The sequence below is a fragment of the Chelon labrosus genome, assembly GCF_963514085.1.
Source record: "Chelon labrosus genome assembly, chromosome: 10".
Taxonomy (NCBI): Eukaryota; Metazoa; Chordata; class Actinopteri; order Mugiliformes; family Mugilidae; genus Chelon; species Chelon labrosus.
In genome coordinates, this window is record NC_140360.1 from 20,646,692 (window position 1) to 20,666,789 (window position 20,098).

The following is a 20,098-nucleotide window of genomic DNA, read 5'->3' on the forward strand; positions in this document are numbered from 1 at the left end:
CAGGTGTAAACTGAAAACACTGTTCTAATTTTCTCATCTCTACATTTTTTTTATTTTCTTTCGCATGTCAGCGCATCCAGCGGTAGCTGTTGAGGTTAACAGGTCAGTGGCGGGCTGCCACGTCTTTTAGCAGCGATTCATCTACAGATTTTGAGCAACCTGGTTTAGAAATGACTCGACCTAATCAAATCATGCCACATCCCAGCATATTTTACATTTGTGTAAGTGATGATGCTAATTAACTGCTATTTAACTATTTGTTTGTCCACACATCGGCACAAATGAGCTGCATTATGGTAAAATGCTAATTTAACACCTCAGTCTGCGTACCAATCTCTTTTTTTTTTTTTTCACACAGATCATCGCTTCCTGAGACGTATGGAGGTTCAGGTGGTAAAATGAACTGAATGGGATGAATGGCTACAGATAAGAGGGCACTAAGGTCAAAGTGAAATGCATAAATAAATATCTTGTTCCGCCTGTGATATGTTCATGTTCTGGCCCGTTCAAATACATAAACATGTGGGAATAAGTAAAGGTACCATACCTACAGGACCCACTGTGCACTGCAGTATCACCCATGTACGATTGTGTCTTTGTACGTGACAGTCTGTCCAAATGTGTGGGACAGAGATGGACAGGCTGAGGAGTGGGGAGGGTGTGTTGGCACGGTTTGGCTCGGACTCAGTTCTGCTGCAGGATCAGGTTTTCCAGCTCGTCTGCTGAGCGGAGCAGGAAGGCCGCGGACTCCCGGTACCCTGCGATGAGCTGCCTCACCGCTGTCACCTCCGGAGGGCTGAGCTGAGCCGAAGCCCCGCCACCACCGCCTCCCTGACCGTGACTGTTGGAGGTGGAGGAGGAGGAGTTTGGACCGATGGACTTCATACTGAGATCTGTGGGACCTGTGGACAGAGCAGGGAAGATTTATGGAACACATGCAATACAGAGGAGGAGAAGAAGAAGAAGAAGAAGGAGGAGGAGAAGGAGGAGGAGGAGGAGGAGAAGAAGGAGAAGAAAAGTACAAGAAAAAGAAGCAGAAGAAGAAAAACAAGAAGAAGCAATAGAAGAAGAGGTAGAGGAAGAAAACAAAGAAGAAGAAGAAGCAATAGAAGAAGAAGTGGAAGAAGAAAAGGAAGAAGAAGTAGAAGAAGAAAAAAGAGGTAAAAGAAGAAGAAGATAAAGAAAAGGTAAAAGAAGAAAGAGAAGAAGAGAAAGTAGAAGATGGAGAAATGGAAGTAGTTATAGAAGAAGAAGAAAGGAAAGAAGTACAGGAAGAAGAAGAAAAAGAAGTAGTACTAAAAGAAGTAGAAGAAGAAAAAGGTAGTAGAAGTACAAGAAAAGAAAAAAGAAGAAAATAGTAGAAAATAGAAGTAGTAGTACTAGTAGAAGAAGAAGATTATTATTTCCTAATGCTTTTGCACACATGAAAATTTGACATCTACATTTCATCCATTCATTCGTCCTACTCAGATCGTATTATATTTTTATGCCGACATTTTGGCTTTAATGAATGGTAAATCTGTAAATTTGGATTAGTTACACCACGTAAACGTTGGGGGCTGCAGTCTAAATTAGTTTTTGTACTTTCCAGTATCTTTTCTTGCATTGAGGTGGAAAAATAAAATACTGAAATACCTCAAAACCTGAAGAAATAAAAATGGGTTTGCTCTACAAACCTTTAAGTGGTCACCTAAAAGTGGCTCACCGTTGGTTTGTGCTGCACCAGAGTTCTGTTGGTTGCTACCAACCGTCCCATATCCCCGCAGGTTGTAATTGAGGCCTCCGTTGGTGTAGAGCTGGTCTTGGGCAAAAGCTGTGCTAGAAATGGTGAACGCCGATGGGGCCACAGAGGCCGGGTCCCTCGAGTTGGTCTTGTCAGCAGAGGCTGGCTCATCCTATGAGAAATCACAGTTTGAGCTGAATATTTGTAGCTTGTGTTGAGCAGTTTGCCGTTAATGATGCATTTTCAAATCCCTGCTGGTGAGCTCACAAGCACTAACTGCCAAGACATTTACCGACGGTTGGTAGACATCGAGCCGCATCCTCTTGGCAGCATTTCGGGTTTCACTTTCGCAGGCGGCAGCGAGGATGTTCTCAGCCATGGCAGAGGTGAGGTGAGGAGGTGTTGGTCGTATCTGGCAGCACGGTATGTGAGATTTTAGCATTATCAATGTGAATATTGTGACATTTATGAGTGAATGTTTAGAGAAAACATTTCAGCTGGTGGCGATCTGTACCTCAAAACCGCCTTTTTTCATGCGGCGGCAGGATTTGAGGTAGGTGCGGATGCGCTTGCGGGAGCGCTCCTGGAACTCTGGGAACTGGCGGCTACAGGACTCCATGATGGCCTGGATCTTCTCCTTGGGCTGTTTGGAGATGGGCACCATGCGGTCCAGATTCTCATCCACAAACAGACGCACAAACATCTGACGGGGAGAGGGGGAAGGGGAGAGAGGGGATGTAGAGCAGAAAAATGGAGTGGTGGGTACAGAGGGAGAGGGGTGTGAGAGTCGAAACAAAAGAGAGGAAAAGGGAAGGCAGGGGAGGAAGGGGGAGGTAGAGTGGAAGAAGAGAGGATAAAGAGGGAGGGGGAGGAGATGAAAACAGGAGGGATGGGTATTGAGTCATTACTCCAATGCAGGACAATATTTCCAGTGCTTGCTTATTCACACATTTTTCAAAGAAAAGTAATAATACACATGATGTGTCAGCTGTGCTGTCAGACTGATGAACAATACTGTATTTTATTCTCCATATATGTATTGACGGGGTACTTACATTGAAGGCCTTAAGTCTCTCGGGGTCCATCCCCTCAGCGTCATTGATCTTGTCACTGTCATCGTGGTCATCGTGATCGTCGTCATCGTCGTCAATTATCTGCGCTCGACTGGAGGTTAAGTCCTCTGCGCTCATGCTCAGTTCGGTTTTCACAGAGTCATAGCTTCCTGAGCTGTAAGGAGGGGACTGAAAACAGAAGCACACAATGTTAAACAGACACACGGGAAGTTGATCATTCAAGAACCAAGTTTCTGTCCTCACCTTGTTGGCGTACTCTGCTTTGATGGGGTACTTTCTGTTGGGGTCTGCAGAGTAGGAGTTGGGTGGCGAGCTCCCTGCTGGCGGCAGTCTGTCGCTCAGATTGACCGGCTGCTGATCCTCAGAGGAAGACGAGGACGAGGTGGTGCTGAAGTCCAGGGGGGCGCTTAACCCGTTCTCTGTCACCTCCCCGTACGGGGCCCCACCGTCTGGGGGGTTCCCACCCACGGCCAGCGCCTCCGGGGAGGTCAGGGCCGGCAGCCCGTTGGCACTGCCACTCTCTGAAGAGTCATCATCTGGAAGAGGGGACGGGAGGGGACAGGACGAAGACACAGACACAGAGATGAGCTGGGCGGAAGTTTGTCATCGTGAAGCCTTAATGTGGGTCTGTTTACTACGACAGGCCTGATTTAACAGTGGGTGTGTTATTACAGGGGGAGGGGACTTCCTGCCTCACTCGGTGCATTCTGAAATCGTTCAGGAAGTGTGTATTGAGGTCAACTGTCAGGATAAATAAAGGTTAGAGTACAAGGAGGGACTGTTTTCAAGGAAGGAAGATTTTAAGGCAAAGAGAGAAAGAGATGAGGATGGTTGAGGGCCTAGTGGGGGAGGGGAGCCTTCATCCATTATGAGCAAATTACAGCTTTTTAATCATTTACACTGATTTCATAATCAGAAAAACATTATTGATTCTCAATGGGAAATTGTTTTGTAACAGTTGCTCATGTATTAATTATGAGTTAAACGTTTCAGTGTCATTGTCGTATCACTGAAATCTCCAGAGTTCACACAGAAGGGACTGGACTGAGTTTGAACATGTTATTTCTCCCTTTCAATGACAGGTCCCATTATGAGTCTTTTCTATAGTGGGGTCTAATCTGTGAAGGTTAGTGTTGGCCTTTGTCCTACTTCTTTAAGCTCTCAACCCTGAGGAGAGAGGGGTACACAGTGGATCGGGGTTGCGCTGGTGTCCCACCCCCTGTAAGAGTGGATTTATTTGGATTAGTCCACTAAGAACGAGGCAAGCTGTTTCCTGCACAACACCAGTCTGCACCCTCTGTGTTTAATGAGAGTGCCTTCAAATTCCTGATGTAAACAAAGCCGAATGAAACGGGGGAAAAAAAAAAACATCACGCAAATAACATCCAGGAGGGTCTTACCGTCCTCCTCCTTAACGGTGGCTGCTTGGTTGCTGACCCTCTCTCCGTTGGTTGGACTCGGCTCAGGCACTGCGGGCTGCTCAGCTGCGACCCATGTGGGCTCAGCGGTGTTCATCTCCTCGCTGCTCACCGAACTGTCGTCCTGAAGAGAGACAGGGAGAGGGAAAGTGAGATTGGACGGCTGGGTGTCAGGACAGAGATTCTCACGTTTCTGTCACTTTTGCCATTAAAGGATATGCTGATGCTTTTCAAAGTTTCTCCTGCATCAATACTGACGTGCTTATGAGTGCCCTGGAAGTAATACCGGATGCTGTGATGGCTTCTTTGTGTGTACTGGCCACAAAGAAATCTCATCCTAAAGCAGTTTGAGGAATAAAATCCACAGATGTACTCTGTAAAAACGCCTTTTTATAGTCAGTGAAAGCTAATATAAGGAGCCAGAGGTATGAGTTAGACAAATAAAAAGCGTATCTTCCAAAGCTTTTGAGGTTTTTTTTGCCTTAAAATTCCTCTGCACACTTACTCTACAGTATTTCCTTAGCTGAGATGTGGCAGCGGGATGGCAATGAAAGCTTCAGCTACACTTGTATTTGCAGAACATGGTTGCGCATCCAATCTCATTTACTGAAAAATCTTCGCCAAGGCCTCTCATTGTGTCCAGTATGGACAAGAGGAGCAATTACAGAAAGCAATCCTACTTGAAAAAGGGTGAATTGACCCTTTAATGGCCAATTTATTGGTAAGACATGGAGAAGCCAAACAGTAGGATGGAAGAGGGCGTACAGGAGCCTCTTTACTATGTCTCTTTGAGCACTGCTATTTTTAACTCGCATCACGCAGAGACCTTAAAGATTGTTGTTGTAGGGTAGCACAAACACGAGCAAACCATGAGGGTAAGGATTAGCACAGCACAGCTAAATAATCTCTATTCCGAAGGTTGTCCTGAGCTGTAATGCATTATATTTACATTTCATACCCAAGCTGAGCTTCTCAGAGCGACCCAGACCAGTTCACTTCATGCACAACAAATGACCTGCATGTACGCCATCATGCCGTCACGTGTCAGCTAGCATCTCACTCAGAAGAAGCACAACCAACACAGTGCGATGGGATCGGAGCAGGGATGCATCGCATTCTCCCCACACGAGCACACAAATAGGCCTAAACTCCTGGGAATATGCATCCGCCCCTCTGTAAGGGGTTCGTGGAGGACCAAAATGCTCAGTGACAGCTCTATTAGGTACCAAGTGAGCCATGTAGCATTAAATAGAAAGAGAGAGTGTGTGCATGTTTCTAATTACATCGTTTCTAAGTAGTTGGAAATGTAGCATCATCAATGCTTCAGGAAAATATTTAATTGATGGAGTAGGAAGATTTACTTTTAAAAATTGAGATCCAGTTCACAAAATAGAGACTATAAGCACCTTAACTTTATTTATACCTTTCTAATACAGATGTAGAAATACAAAGAATGTAAGCAGTTCAGATACACAAGTTACATATTTAAAAGTAGATAAAGACAATAATTATTCCACAAATGCTGTCCGTTTAGAGGATAATGCAGCTTTCAGACATGTTTGCATAAGGCTGTAGCCATGAGTGGATTAAAAGAAATCTGCAGCTATTTTGATACTCAATATTTTTACCAAAATAATCTACATTGTGGTTGAAGCTTCTTGATTTTGACTATGTGATCTTTGAGTGTTTCAAATATTTCTGGTGTTTCACAAACTAAAAGTTTAATGGATAATAAGAGTAATCATTAGTTAGAGCCCGGATTTTGTGTTTTTAGTTTACATAGCTTGACCTTTCTCCAAACTTAATGCTCATACTTAAGTGTGTGACAGCGAAGACTCCTTGATAGTTTGTTTCCTCACCAAAAGAGCAGAGGGAGAGTTCAATTGCAACAATCACAAAAAGTTCTGCAAAACAACATGCAGACAGCTGAGAAGTGAAGCTGCAACAGACTAAACACACATTCATGAATTTACTTCTGATCTCCTGTCAACAGATCAAACCTGCTGCCTTCTGAATCCGCTGCAGCTCTCGGCTCTAAATCAGAGCAGCCCAGAGATGGAACAAATTACAACAAGTCTCCTACGACACTGAAATAACCCTCTGTGATGGTTAATTATTAAATTATTGGCTCGTTTATACCCAGTCTGCACGCAGATGTGACCAACAGTCGGAGCATTTGTTAATTTGTACTCACCCACGAATCACAGTCTGGGTCATTGTTCCGGATAATCCTAATTATGTGTGAGTGAGGTCTGCATTATCATCATCAAGTGCCGCTCCCTGCACTTTAGTGGCAGCAGTTCCTGAGTGTTTCTGTCATGGCTACAGATGGGAGTGGTCTCATGCAGGACGTCACTCTGCACAGAGGCTTGACTAATCCTCATTTCACACAGGGCTCCTCCTCCGAGCAGGAGGAACACGTTGTAATAATGAATTAAAAGTTGAGAGGAAATACTTCCTGTATTCCCAGCACAAGGAATCAGAGGAGGTTTTAAGATAAATGAGGACAGCTTGTGTCCATGTTCACACTTTACAAACATTAACTCACAGAAGGAGGAACTTACCCTCTCAGTGGCGGTCATGCACTGCAGTTTCATTTGTTTCAGGTATGTGGCAGTGAGAGGCATGTTGTAATCAATGAGGTCCGGGACCAGTGATGTCGGTCTGTCATTTTCTGACAAAGGAAAAAATAAAATAAAATAAATTAATATCTAATAAATGGAATATAAAATGAATATTTCAAAGTATATTTCTGAAATGATAAAATGTCATGACACTCAAGTGCAATTTTGCACCTTTATCTGATGTACTAGAAACAGTAATAAATGATCAATAATGATTAGTAGATAACATGATGCCTCATTGTAGATTAAATCACTCTAACTTTTGATACTTACGAGTATATTTTATGACAAAAACCTCTAAAAATATTTTTATCTGAGTAAATATATGAATGCAGGTCTTTTACTTGCAAAGGAATACTTTTATATTGCACCAATTTTAGTAAAATAAGATTTGAGTTCTTCTTTTATCGTTGCAGAGTTCCCCAAATTAGCATATGTAAAGCAACGCATGGAATTAAAAAAAAAAAACTACACAAAGTCACATACTTATAATTAAGAATAATAGTAATTTATACATAAACATTTAATATTGGAAACAGCTTTTCATTTAATACAGTCGGCTCTAATAAAAGAAGTCAAAGTGAAACAAACACACCAACAACAAAAAAGTTAAGTAGCTTGTACAGACTATACTTCAGTTTTAAACAGGTTCTCCTGTCACTGAGTTTCTCTGCACCCATACGTTTGACTGCCAACATTAAATTTATGCCGAATTAACCATCAGCATTGCATGCTTGCTGTGTGCACAGGGATGTACACAACTTATGACTGGAATCATCTTAAACTAATTTAACATTAAAAACATTAGGATTTAAAGGCAAGTTCTGCAGTTAGAAGAGTTTCCTTTCCTCTGTATGCTAAGTGGATTTATGCGTGCATATTTGCTGTGAACAAGGGGAATAATAATATCATCAGAACGTGTTCTTGACAGTAAATATGTATATGGTGTCAGTGTGTGATGATTTTATTGAGTTTTGACTCTGAGAAGGGGCAAACTGCAGGATAGATCAGCTATAATAAGTAACTTCCTGTTGCTTTATGTGTTACGTTTGACTTTTATTCCATCACTGAAACCCTTTGTAAAGAAAGATCAGTGCTAAGACACATTCACTGAGTACTTCAGAAGTGCTTCAAAATCCTTCAAAATCCTTCAAAACGTTGAAGTCCTGTAACACCTGAACTCAAAGGATGTGGCTCACAGCCGTGTGCAGTCTCTGCACCGGCCACTAGAGGAACTCTCTGATCATTTTAGAGGCTCTATTCAGTCCCAGAGATCTGGTCCTCTTGAGTCTTTGTTACATCATGTCCGTGATGGATATACATATGTTTTATTAATGAGGGTTCAATTCAGAAACTCTTCAAAGTACAAATACCATCAGCTCATACTTAATATCTGACAGGACGATGGAGAACTCTGTCATCCAGATCCCCGCCTCAAACCTCCCTCTCTTATGAGATAAAACAAATATTTCTATGGCTATCACGGCAGCAATAATATCCAGCTGCTAGAGGAGATGGATTGGCTCGACCATCTCTTGCAACATAGTAATTAACCCTTTTCCAAGTCAGTGTGTGTCAAAGGATCTGAGCATTAACAACTCTTAAAGGTTGATGTCAGAAATAGCATATCAGTTAATGATGTCTCCGGAATGAGCGAGCCATCCGCGGGTAGGATGTGGGCCTTTACCTTTGAACTCTGCAGTGCTGGGGTTAATGTGCATCCTCTTCTGACACTCTCCACAGCTCATTAGGAACCGAGTCACCGCCTCTCTGGGCAGGAAGGCGTAGGTCTCTGCTATCTGTGCCAGGAGAGTGAGCAGAGGAGACAGGGTTATGGTTATAAAAAAAAAAAAAAAAAACATGGCAGCAGATTTGGCTCAGCTTGTGGCTGAACTCAAACGTGTGCAGGTGTTTTTTTTATTTTACCATACATGTGTGAAAATGTTTTGTCAGCGACTATGTGTTATCTCGACATGGCATGAGGAGGAATCCTCCCTCTAGGCGATCACTAGGGCTTTTGGATGGCCTAATTCCAGCTGCAGCTCTCGACATATTCCCGCTTTGATCCCTTAAAACACAAGTGGTGTTAATGTTTTTATCCTTCTTTCTGTTCTCTCAGGTGCGGCCGACTTATCTACACCTCTCCCCGATGCCCACCCTTCGTCTCTGTTTGTCTCCACTGCTATGCCACCCTCCCCTCCTCGCCCCCTCTGGCGTTTCCCTGTAAAATGCGACCTTCACGTGACCATGGAGAGGCAGTGGGGGTGCCCACCATCCCCTTTGCCCATCACCCCCACCCTTCATGGCCCCTTGAGGCAGCTGAGAGGGAAAGGCCACCCAGAGGAGCGTGCACCTCCCAGAAGGCCACAGTGACAGCTCCATATTATGCCCTGCCCCAGTGATGCTGCCTTCTCAAAAGGGTACACTCTATGAGACGTGACAGGACCTCTCTACAGGGCAAGAGGAATTGGCTCTATGACTTTTTTAATTCCTGGAGGGGAGGGAGGAGAGGAGGGGTACCAAGGTCCTGATAACCAACCGCCCCCCCTCCCAAATGCTGATGCCTCTGAAGCAGATGTACCTCCAAAGCAGCAGACAAAGCCCCTCGCTTTGTCAGGACACCACACACCACCCCTGGGTTTGCAACACAAACTAATACACTGCCTTTGTTCCAGAAACATTAATAATGTGGCACGAAAACAACTCTGTGGTTTGAGTACCACAAGTACTTTGTTTTTCTGGTAAAGGTGGCCGGTTGTTCCCTTGGTAACTCCTAATGCTAAAAATTATATATCATGTTCCCAGAAGTAACACATGAAGCACTGCCTGTCACAGACAAATAAAATAAGAGGTGGTATCTGGCGCTCCTGCCTTCAATCATGGGGTGCTTCAAAGCGTGGGACCCCTGAAACAATACTGTCCTCACTTTGGTTCCCTTCTTTTCAAAATTTCAAACAATCATAGTGGGATTATTTTAGACCTTCTCCAGCTGTTGGACACTTTATGCACAAAAGAAAGAAAAGAAAATGTTGGACACATATAAAAGCTTCCAAAAACAAAGTCCTTCATCAGGAAAGCACACGGTTGAACAAAAAGACACACTAGCCACTTCGGCATCTGGTCCATGTACCGGGGATTGAACCTGGAAAAAAAGCTGACTGCAATATTTTCTCATTGTGTCTAGACCAAAAAGTTGCACTTGAACACAGTCAACGTTCTGCATCTGTGTGGAAGAAAATATCTTCTTCTACCAGCAGGTGGCAGTTGTCTGTATTCATAATTCAGGGGGAAACTACAATTAGTTTAGAGGCTAGGAAGCTACAACCAGTCACAAACTGTCGTATACCCATCTGTCCTTTGTGCTAAATACTGAAAACAACATGCTAACAATGCTAATATGCTCAGAAGTTAGTTAGCGTGCTAACATTTAATTGCAGAATGTATAGCTGAGGCTTTTGACCTGACACTAGAGAAAAAATCTTTGGATGATCAAAGTCAGAAGGATCCCTCCCTTGGGAACCAAGAAAGGTCGCACAAAGTTGTATAAACCCAAGCAGGGGAGTGTGTTCTAGTTTGCCATGTATGGGCTTCTTTATGTCTTTATGTGCACAGAGCAACATGTCATGTTATCACTGATATGACTCCCAACTGGTGCTGAACAATGAAGCCAACACAGACATGACAGAAACAGTTGCAGTTTCTTAAATGACCACTTGAGGCTGGTAACCAAACTGAGTCAAACCTCACAGACCTCCATGTTGAAGTCCAACTTTACAGCAGAATTAAACACGATTATGGCCTGGTACAAGAAAACGTTTTTGATCTTTATGGTTAATTTAAACATTGTATTGAGGTGTATTTTTTTTACATAACTCACTGATTTAAATTACATCAAAGTTTAAGGTTGTGAATAATTAGGGGAGTCCACCTCTTTGCTCATTTATGAATTAGCACGGCTTATTAGATAAATGGCGTCAGAAAGAGCCACAACCACATTTCAGAAGATCTATGGTCGTGGAGGCTTCCTCTGTCTTAAAATAAAATCAATGATTTTCTTAACATTTTTAATTTAACCAAAACGTTATCACCAATTTCCCATCAGCCTCGGTGTTGTGAGTTGCTTAGGGCTAATTGGAAAACTTTAGCATGCTAAATTAAGATGGTGAAAGTGGTAAACATATTTATGATAAGCATCATTGCAAGTTTCAGCGTGCAGCATCCATCCTCTCGTCTCCCTTTGATTTCAGTGTTTTTGTCCTGCACCTGAAGTTGTTTGGCGCTGGATGTGTTCACGTTCCTGATTCACATCTCCAGACAACAACAGAGATAAAACAAACATTGTGTTGCTAGCATAGTTGATCTTCGGATGATATTTGTCTGTTTTTGGTGTCAACTTCCTCACTGTCAACAAGTAGCCCACTAGCATGGACTTGCACCGCGCCGGCCTGTGTTTGTGGTTACTCACCGCTTTGTAGGTCTTCTTCTGGCCAGCATGTTTAGGTGCTCTGCCAGGATCAGCCCCCATCTCCACGTGCATGGCATAGATGATGTCAAAGAAGTCTTCAACCACGGCTACACGCTTCAGGGAGGAGTTGTCTTGGGCCGAATTCCCATCTGAACACTGAAAGACAGGAGAGATTGTTTGTTTGATCACTTGTGGGTATTATCTAAAACCTCTGATGTGATTGGTGCAAGTACGGGATCTTTAAAGAGACATGAGTCATAGGTCAGACAGTCAAGCACGCTGCACAAGGTGTTACTACAGAATTAAAAAATAAAAGGATGCTGCTTTGTTCTGTCCAGGCCACCTCCTGCAGTCTTTAAATTTCTCATTTAGGTGCAGAAGTCTTGGCCCCGGCTGGGTCGGCAACCATCACCTCATCTCTGCTATGTTTAAAAATAACACCACAGACAGTGTACAAGACCAGCAGTCCCTCCTACCACCACCTCTGGCAGCCATCCTGCCTCCCATACTGCTGACCCTGTCGCCATAGAAACTGCCACTGATTTCTCTCGGGCAGGTGTGTTGGGCAAAGGGTCATGTGACACACCATAGAAGTAAGATCGCCAGGACAACGGCCTCCATCCGCAGCACCACATGGGGCTTTTCTCTCCTTTCTGCCTCCATCTTTTCCTCTAAATAACTCTTTCATCCCCCTCTTTGCCTGCGTTCACACAGTCAACACTTTGCATTTCCCACCAGATCTTATCATTATATTCCTGCACCTGCTGATATTTTAAACATAAAGTGCTCCGGCAAGCATAAAATGGAACAAATGGATTTGGGCATTTAATTAGTTTTTTTTTTTTTTTTTTTTTTTCCTCCACGAAGACCACCTCTTCCAGGCAAATATGAGACAAGCTCTGACATTTTCTGGAGATTGGGTTCTAGCCGGGAGTGATCTTTTCTTGTTTGAGTGAGAGGAGGGTCCCGAGTTCAAAAAGTTGTCCCCCTGGCATTGGGGAATCACACTTTTCCTCCTCCCCTCCTTGACATTTCTGCACAGTTCCTGGGATCTGACATTTCATTTTCTTGTTTTCCCCCAACTGCGTCCTCTCTCCTGCCACCGTGTCTTCATCCCATACCTCTGTCCCGTCTTTTTTTTTTCTCCCTTCTCCCCTCCCTCCCTGCCTCCCTCCTCCTCCTCTTCTCTCTCCTTGCTCCTGCTCTCCCAAGTGCGAGGTAATGATCGTTGCCATGGCAACTAAAACCAGCTCACAGAGCGGGTTTGTTTTAATCCGGCCCTTTCCCTCACTCACTCCCTCTCATTCTAGCCACTCTCCCCCCCTGTCAGCATGGGCTAAATGTAATGATAATAAATGAAATAATAGCGACCCTCCACCTCATCATCACAGCTGTAATCTATCGCACTTGGAGGTATCATCATCTTTCCCCTGGTGACATCACCACCGCCACCGCCACCGCCGAAGCTGCTGCTGCTGCTGCTGCTGCTGCTGGGACAATGGTGTCGGGTCCATTCACACTGGATTTGGATAATCTCATACAACTGTAGGGCGTGCAGTGCACCCACATCACTGCTGCATCCTCCACTGAATTCTGCCACGGCAAAACATCCGACATGCACACCAGATATTCCGCTGGGAGCGTTTTCTCTGACCTGGACTGAACAAAAAAACATATAATACTGCAACTCATCAGTGCTGGACCTGATGCTTAAGTTATTGTTTAGAACTAGACAAAAACAATATGAGGAAATAAGGCCAAGGAGATGAAATGTCCTGTTTTTGTCAGTTTAGAGTGATTTTAACCAAGATAAACTGCAAATATTCAGACGTGAGCAGCTTAAACTGGAGGATTTTGCCATACAAATCATTATTAGCATCATGAGAATAATAACAGCTTTCCTTTTGTGCTCTCCTCAATCAAGAGCATCCAGCCAAAACTGCATTTCCACCAGTCTTGGCACATTGAAGGCCAACTCAGGCCCTCTTGCACCAATAAGCTCTTTTAGTTTCCAAACACAAGTCAACGGGGGGAGTTAAATATTCACCTCTAAACACAGCACGCTTTCAGTGTGTGTTTAAGAGCAGTATATGTCTGGCGGGCAGAGCTTGTAGCTGAAGTATCTCAGAGGAGAACAGCTGTTGCAGATATTTGGTCTCTTCAGCAGCACGCTGCTTTAAAGAGCAAAGGAGACATGTCAGCATCCCTAATCGCCAACAACACGGCAAAACTCTCGCCCTCCTTCCTCTTCCTTTCCTCCTTCTCTCCGTCTTTCTAATCCCGTAGGACTTTGCTCTCCCCAGTCACCGTACAACCAGCCCCCATCCCCTGCGCCTCCCCCCTGTCCCGCACCAAACCGCTCTGTTGCTAGGAGACTGGAGGGGTTGAGTCGGCTGCCCCCACCCCCGCTGGCAGTCTCTCTCACACACACACACACACACACACACACACACACACACATCGTAGCAGAGAGTCACTGAGGGGAGAGAGGAGCAGTCCTGCACACAGGCAGGTCAGGCGGAGGAGGAGGAGGAGGTGGAGGAGGTGGGGGAGGAGGTTCACTGGAAGCAGCTGGGTCACAAAGACAGGCCGGCAAAGATAGAAGGGAGGCATCACACAAGAAATTAGCTCCATGGGTGAAAAGATAAACAAGTGAAAAAATCTGAAAATTAGCTTAACTTTTAAAATCAAGAAGCAAATTGATGTGTTTTTTTTTTTTTTTTACAAGGTGGCTGCAGAATAAGTAGCTTAAGTTGTGTTCAGGTGCTTTCTGTGCGTGTGCAGCCAGAAAGGAGGGAGTTAAGATGGCTGTGTCAACAGTACTCATGACTCAGATTATCTCACTGCAGATGTGACAACAGGTCATCTTTTAAAGTCCCATCTCGCCCCTGTAAATCTATCAACTGGCTAATGGAAACGTAAATGGGACAATCCTTGTTTCCTCTGTGTGTGCGTGTGTGTGTGTGTTGTGGGAAAGGCAGTGAAGATAAAGGTTTACATGGCAGAAAAACTGGGATAAAAGAGACTATTATCCCCACAGTGTCCCCATTTCTTTCCTTTTTTTTTTTCTTTTTTTTAACAAAAAAAACCCTTCCTCTTTCTTTTCTTTTCCAAATCACCCTCTCCTCTCTGCCTCAGTTCATAAAGCCTTGTCATTAAATCCACATTAGGTGCACCGAGCTCAACCCCTCTGTCCGACGTCCATGTCCACGTGTGTGTGTCTGCGTGTGTGTGTCTGCCTCTCTCTCGGCTGCTCCCATGATGAACATTATTTGATAGAGTGTGTGACATCCCCGATATCCCACGGAGCCCGAGACACAGACAGTCCCACCGGCCCCGCAGACTGGCACTGTTGACGTTCCAGTCACTGACTCAAAATGATATGTAAATGACTGGCACGCACATCATCGCATCCCAGAGTCCATTTCGCCATTTTTGAGCTATTATCATACTGTCCCAGTTCGTTAAATGTTGGCCTTGCAAAAGGTATTAAAAATGACAGTGGCGGTGTGGTAGGAAGATTACTGCCGTCTTAAAGACTCTGAGTGTGTGTGTGTCTGTGTGTGTGTGCACAACTCCGACTATCTCCCACACAGGGGGGAGGCCCCCGGGCCAGTTAAAAATGGTGTTAATTTCTCCTCCTATGGGAAAGCAAAGAACGGTCTCTCCATGGCAACAGAGAGGGTGCTGAAGGGAGGAAACGCGGAGCATGCGATCACCGACCCCCTCTTTGTACCAGCACACATACACGCACAAACCACCACCGCTACATACGTGCAGCATGGATTTCGTCACCCATTTACAGTAAGTCACAGTAACGTGGCAACATCTGAAATGAACACATACTGACATAAACTTGTTTCCTTTATGGATCTGTCTTTGACTCTAACAAAGAAGAGCCTCTGCCCCTCAAACAGACACACCTACACCTTTGAGCTCTGCAGAAAGGGTTGAAACAAGTTGATGCCCTCCACACATGCTCAGGTAAATCCTCTGCAGCTCTGACGACGAGGGAGATGAGAGCAACTAAAGGGGACTCTTGTTTGGGCTGGTGAGTGTTTTGCCATTTGAACCCATGAGCATGAGCCCATGTGTTGCTCCTAATAAGCGCTGCCATAGAGAGGGGGAAACAAAAAAAAACCACTGGACAAAAGGAAAAGGGGATTCGCTATGCAAAAATAGCATTAATGCAAATGCTGCTGAATAATAGGGCCAGTATTCTTTTGACTCTGTGGCCCTTCCACAAAAGACGGGCTCTCAGGGGAAACGTGGACTAATTAATCAGATAATAATGATGATGTTCCTCTTTCCATCTGATGGTGAGGCGCAAAACATTTGGACCCCATTTTCTAAGGCAAAGATTAGGAATAGCAATTAGAAATCTCAACATGTGGAGTGGACGTCCCGAGACAAACCTTTGTTTTGTTAATGTATTGCTTTAATACACCCCTATACGCACAGGAAGAAGAAAAAAACTCTTTCTGTGTTCAATTTGATCGTAACCTGTCACTATCTATCTGTTTCTAATGTTTATTTTCTGTGTTTATTATTAACTGATGGAGAATTGTGTGCATAAGACGTGAGAAAATGCTAAAAAAGCAACCATCCAAAAATCAATGGTATTCAAATTGTCGTTAAACAGGGAAAAACTGCAAATCCTCACATTTAAGAAAACAAAACAATATTTGTCTTTTTTTATTGAAAGAAGACAAATATTGAAGTTAATTAGCAGTACGGCTGCAATGATTAGCTGAGTGACAGATAATCATTTGTGAGTGCTTTGATCCTCAATCAACAGCTTTGGGACATAGACGGTCTGATGGACATCTTGAGTTGCTTTCTGTGGCTTTAGTTGCCTATTATCAGCTGATCAGTCGTCCATCTTCACAGCTTTAGATCAGTTCCCCACTTTATTTTTCTCTAACGAAACAACTGTGTTGAATATAGATTTTTAAACGTCCTGTGAAGTATTCCTGTGTGTCTGTGTGTGAGAGCATGTCCACTAAAACCCAGTTGTGCGAGAAATCAACTGAGATATTTACAGATTTTAGTTGGCATAGCAACAAAAAGCAACAGCTCGCAGTATTTCAAAATTTTCAGTGCAGCGCTCGTGGCAGGCGGAAGGAAACACACGGGGCGTTTAAAGCATTTCTATTGAAATTGGCCGCACTGAGGAAGAGGCTTGTGTGCTCTGCTGTGGTGCATCTCTGTGTCTGTTTCTGGTCCTACTCCCCTCCTCCTCCGTAGCGTCCTCTAATCAGGACATAATGAGAGCTAAACGAGGTTGCATCTCCACACTGAGGGCTGCTGGATTCTCAGAGCACTGGCAGGGCTCGGAGTTGTGCGGCGAGAGAGGGCGAGACAACGTGAGCAGGAGGACAGAGATGGACAGAAAACGCAGAAAGGAAATAATTCTGTGCCCGTGTTGAAAAGAGGCTTCTGCACTGAGTCGCTGAGTGCTGCTGCGTCCTGTCTTTCTATCCCGTCACACACTGAAGCCGCCTTGTATGCTTCACTGACACACAGAAGAGACCTTCTCTGTCTGCACATCAGCCACCATCCATCCCTACCCCCACCCAGAGTCCCGTCATTTAGCCCCATGCCTGCCCCCATACAGAAACTTGGCACACCCCGGGAGCAGCTGCAGAGGGGCTTCCAGTGCTCGAGCTCCAGAGACACGCCTCCGGCCCTGCAGCCCTGTGAGCAGGCACTGACCATTGTGTGCGCGTATTTGTACATGTGTGTCACTTTTCCACCAGGCCCTGGACAGCCTATTTATAAAGGACACAAACACAAGCTGAGGCAAAAATCTCACTTTCTAATACAGTCACATGCATGTAAATCGGTTGATTTGTGGCCTCTGAGTCATCATTAGAAGCAGCTTGTGTTGGCTGATGTTTTGTTTGTTGTTTAAATTTCCCAAGTGGAGCTGAGTCAGGGGGAGGCTTCCCCCTGCCTTATGATATTAGCTAGAAAGCGTGTGTGCACTCCTTTCCAGTAAACAGTAAGCTTCTTCAGAATGACTTTCTCTAGCTGCTTTGGTTGAACTCGGCCTCAGAGTTATTTCTGTTAAACATATTAGACAGGAGGACATTCAAGAATTCATGACAACAAGAGAAAAAAAGCTAAAAGCCACAGACAAAGGCTTATCAACAACACATTTGAGGCACCATCTGCACCTGCAGAGACAGATCACACCTGCCCTCTTGCCCAGAGGGAAACATAATATTGAGCAGAGATTAGAGGACTTTTGTACAGACAGACAGCCTAAATCTAAATTGTTCATTCACACAGGTAAAACACCTGTGGAGGGATCAGTGCTATTCAGCTGAAATCCAAGGATTCGATCTCTAAAATCTTCCCTAGTTTGTTAACACTAAATGTGTCTCTGCTCTTAGAGGTCCAGAGAGACTCTGTCCCAGCAGGCCGGGTGGGGGGAGATTATTCCCGAAGGCGCTTATTTAAAATGGTGGTTGTCTCTTCCTGGCACAGCAGGCCCAAACCCCCATACATAGACATGCGTGCGCGCGCGCACGAGCACGCGGCCGCGTGCACACAAAGAGAGCTGCTGGGGGCACTGGCTGACAGTTCATCGTGCACATGTTTGTCTTGACAGCCCGATAAAAATAAGAATGTGTGGTTTAACCCTTGGTAGCCTGCACCTGCAGCCTCGACAGCGGGACGTAGGTGACATGACTTCCGTTTTACTCAATACATTTAACCGCTTATCATCTAGAAACGTGAAGTAGAAGTGAAGTCTGAGCTCTAAGTGTGGGCGTATGTCGCTATCAGTCCCGAGCAGACCCTTTTGTTTCCGCCACAGCCCCTCACGTGGTCACCAATTACGCACAGCTGCCACTCTCCATAAGATGTCGAAATAATGTTAAGATCCTTCTCCTTCGGAGACAGACTCAAATGGGCTTTAATGCTGGGAGGCACACAATGAAATGCGGCAGAGGCAGGCTATCCTGGACTGCACAGTGCACAGGTGTTGCCAGAGCAACGAGTGACTGAGAGCCGATCGGCATCCAGCCCAGGACAATGAAAAGTATGGTGCAAACACCCAGACTGTCTGCCATGATACTGTTTTATAAAAAGGGCAGACATGTTAGTATTTTGAGCCCTATATCTTTTCTCAGAGAAAGACAGATTAGCCTTGGTGACGCATGGACACGGTCCTCTTTAGATGGGACAGTGGGGACGCGTGTGCCTTAATGAATCGCTGACAATCAGAGCCGCTGAGCGCCGCGGCACAAAGATGAATCTGACATCTTAAGTTGGCGTTAATAGTGTGTAGTCCCTCATCGGGCATACCAGAGTACCCTGACATACCCGACCCACCAACATACCGCTGCATCCACGTGCGCGCGCACAGCATCACCATACCGGGATGCACGAGACCTGAACATCACGGTTCAAACAAAATGTTGTCAATAGTCAATTATGTGGTGCTTTGCGCCCGGCAGCGTGCCGCTGACAGGACTTCAACCTCACTGGCGAGATGGCTATGCATGATAGCCTACTACCTTTCACAATCGCGACTGCCAGGAGGCACCGGCGTTGCTATGGCAGCAAGGGATGAGAGTAGGGCTGTTCTGGTTGGGATGTGGACAAAGTGAAGCTTCGCCGAGAAAGACGAGGGCGAGCCGGGACGACAGAGCCTTATAAGTTGCCGTTTTATTCATGAGACAGGTGCATGTGTGCAGCCTGTAATAATGACAACTTATAGGCGGCAACGGGACACCTCGTGCCCGTTTACACGCACGTCCACACTCTCTCACATACAAACACACACACATTCAAACACACACACACGAACACACACGTTACCGTTGACTTGACCGGGACATATAGGACGGGTTTCCCTGGAGCTCCTTTCTTGTTGTGCTCTCCCAGCACGTTGGTCCCGACCTGAAATCCTTTAGACTTCACCCAAAATTTGAATTTGGCGTTGATGTGGCTGTTGTCGACATAAACGCCGTCCGACTCTTCGTTCTGCAACAGTGTCTGCATGATTTTGTTATATTTTCGCCGGGTGACGGTCTTTGTTTTACCGGAGTCTCCATAAGTTCGGAGACACCAGTCCTGAAATTCACTGAACATCTCCGCCTCCAACACGACCGGACTCCGGCTCCTTTTGGGCGCATCCACGCACGCCTTTTTCGTTGCCATCGCTCCCCCTCTCCCTCTCTCTGTCTGAACCCGTTATAACAGCCCAGGCTAATAAAGAAGAGACTTGAACGGGCTGATCCTTCCTCCTCTGGTCCCTGCTGTCCCGCGTCCAGGAGGCTCGGTTCAGGTTTTGGGACGCTACCTCCCTGTGTTTTCCCAGTTAAAGTGACCCGGACAGCAGCACACCTGTTTGCAGCGGAGCAGTGCTGTCCCGAACCGCAGCGGTGAAAAATGTCACTTCCTCACATCATCCGCTGAGGAGCAGAGAGGGGGGCTGTCCTATGCTGAGCGGGTATCTCCCACCTGTGCGTAAAACGCTCCACACAAGGGTAGGCTATGAAAAAAACCCACAGTCCTCGCTAAACAACAAAGAAGACAGACAAAAGCGTGGAAACAAACGTCGCTCTCAGTTCCTATCGACCTACTTTCTAACAGCCAACACTATTTTCGGATGCGGGTTGCTCAACCCTTAAAAAAAGCGCAAAGATGCTCACAATGTGCTCCTCTATGGCCACGTATCCGATCAACATGCGCCACCTGGGACTGTCTCCGCTCCTCACACCTGTTTGAATGGGATTCGCAGACTTACAGTGTCGGCTTTTTTCCACCTCGTGAAAAACCAC

The 20,098-nt window shown here is 45.2% G+C and overlaps 1 protein-coding gene across 1 annotated transcript; it reads right to left on the reverse strand.

The window, feature by feature from the left end:
* Nucleotides 1-684: 684 nt before the first annotated feature.
* On the reverse strand, nucleotides 685-19,475 carry nol4la (nucleolar protein 4-like a; the record flags this gene model as incomplete). The annotated part of the gene is made up of 11 exons (XM_084553492.1): nucleotides 685-902; nucleotides 1,706-1,895; nucleotides 2,016-2,135; nucleotides 2,238-2,426; nucleotides 2,779-2,964; nucleotides 3,040-3,332; nucleotides 4,197-4,338; nucleotides 6,779-6,888; nucleotides 8,526-8,637; nucleotides 11,304-11,459; nucleotides 19,134-19,475. 11 exons carry the CDS (start codon nucleotides 19,473-19,475, stop codon nucleotides 685-687), a joined length of 2,058 nt encoding a protein of 685 aa, XP_084409618.1.
* Nucleotides 19,476-20,098: the final 623 nt, after the last annotated feature.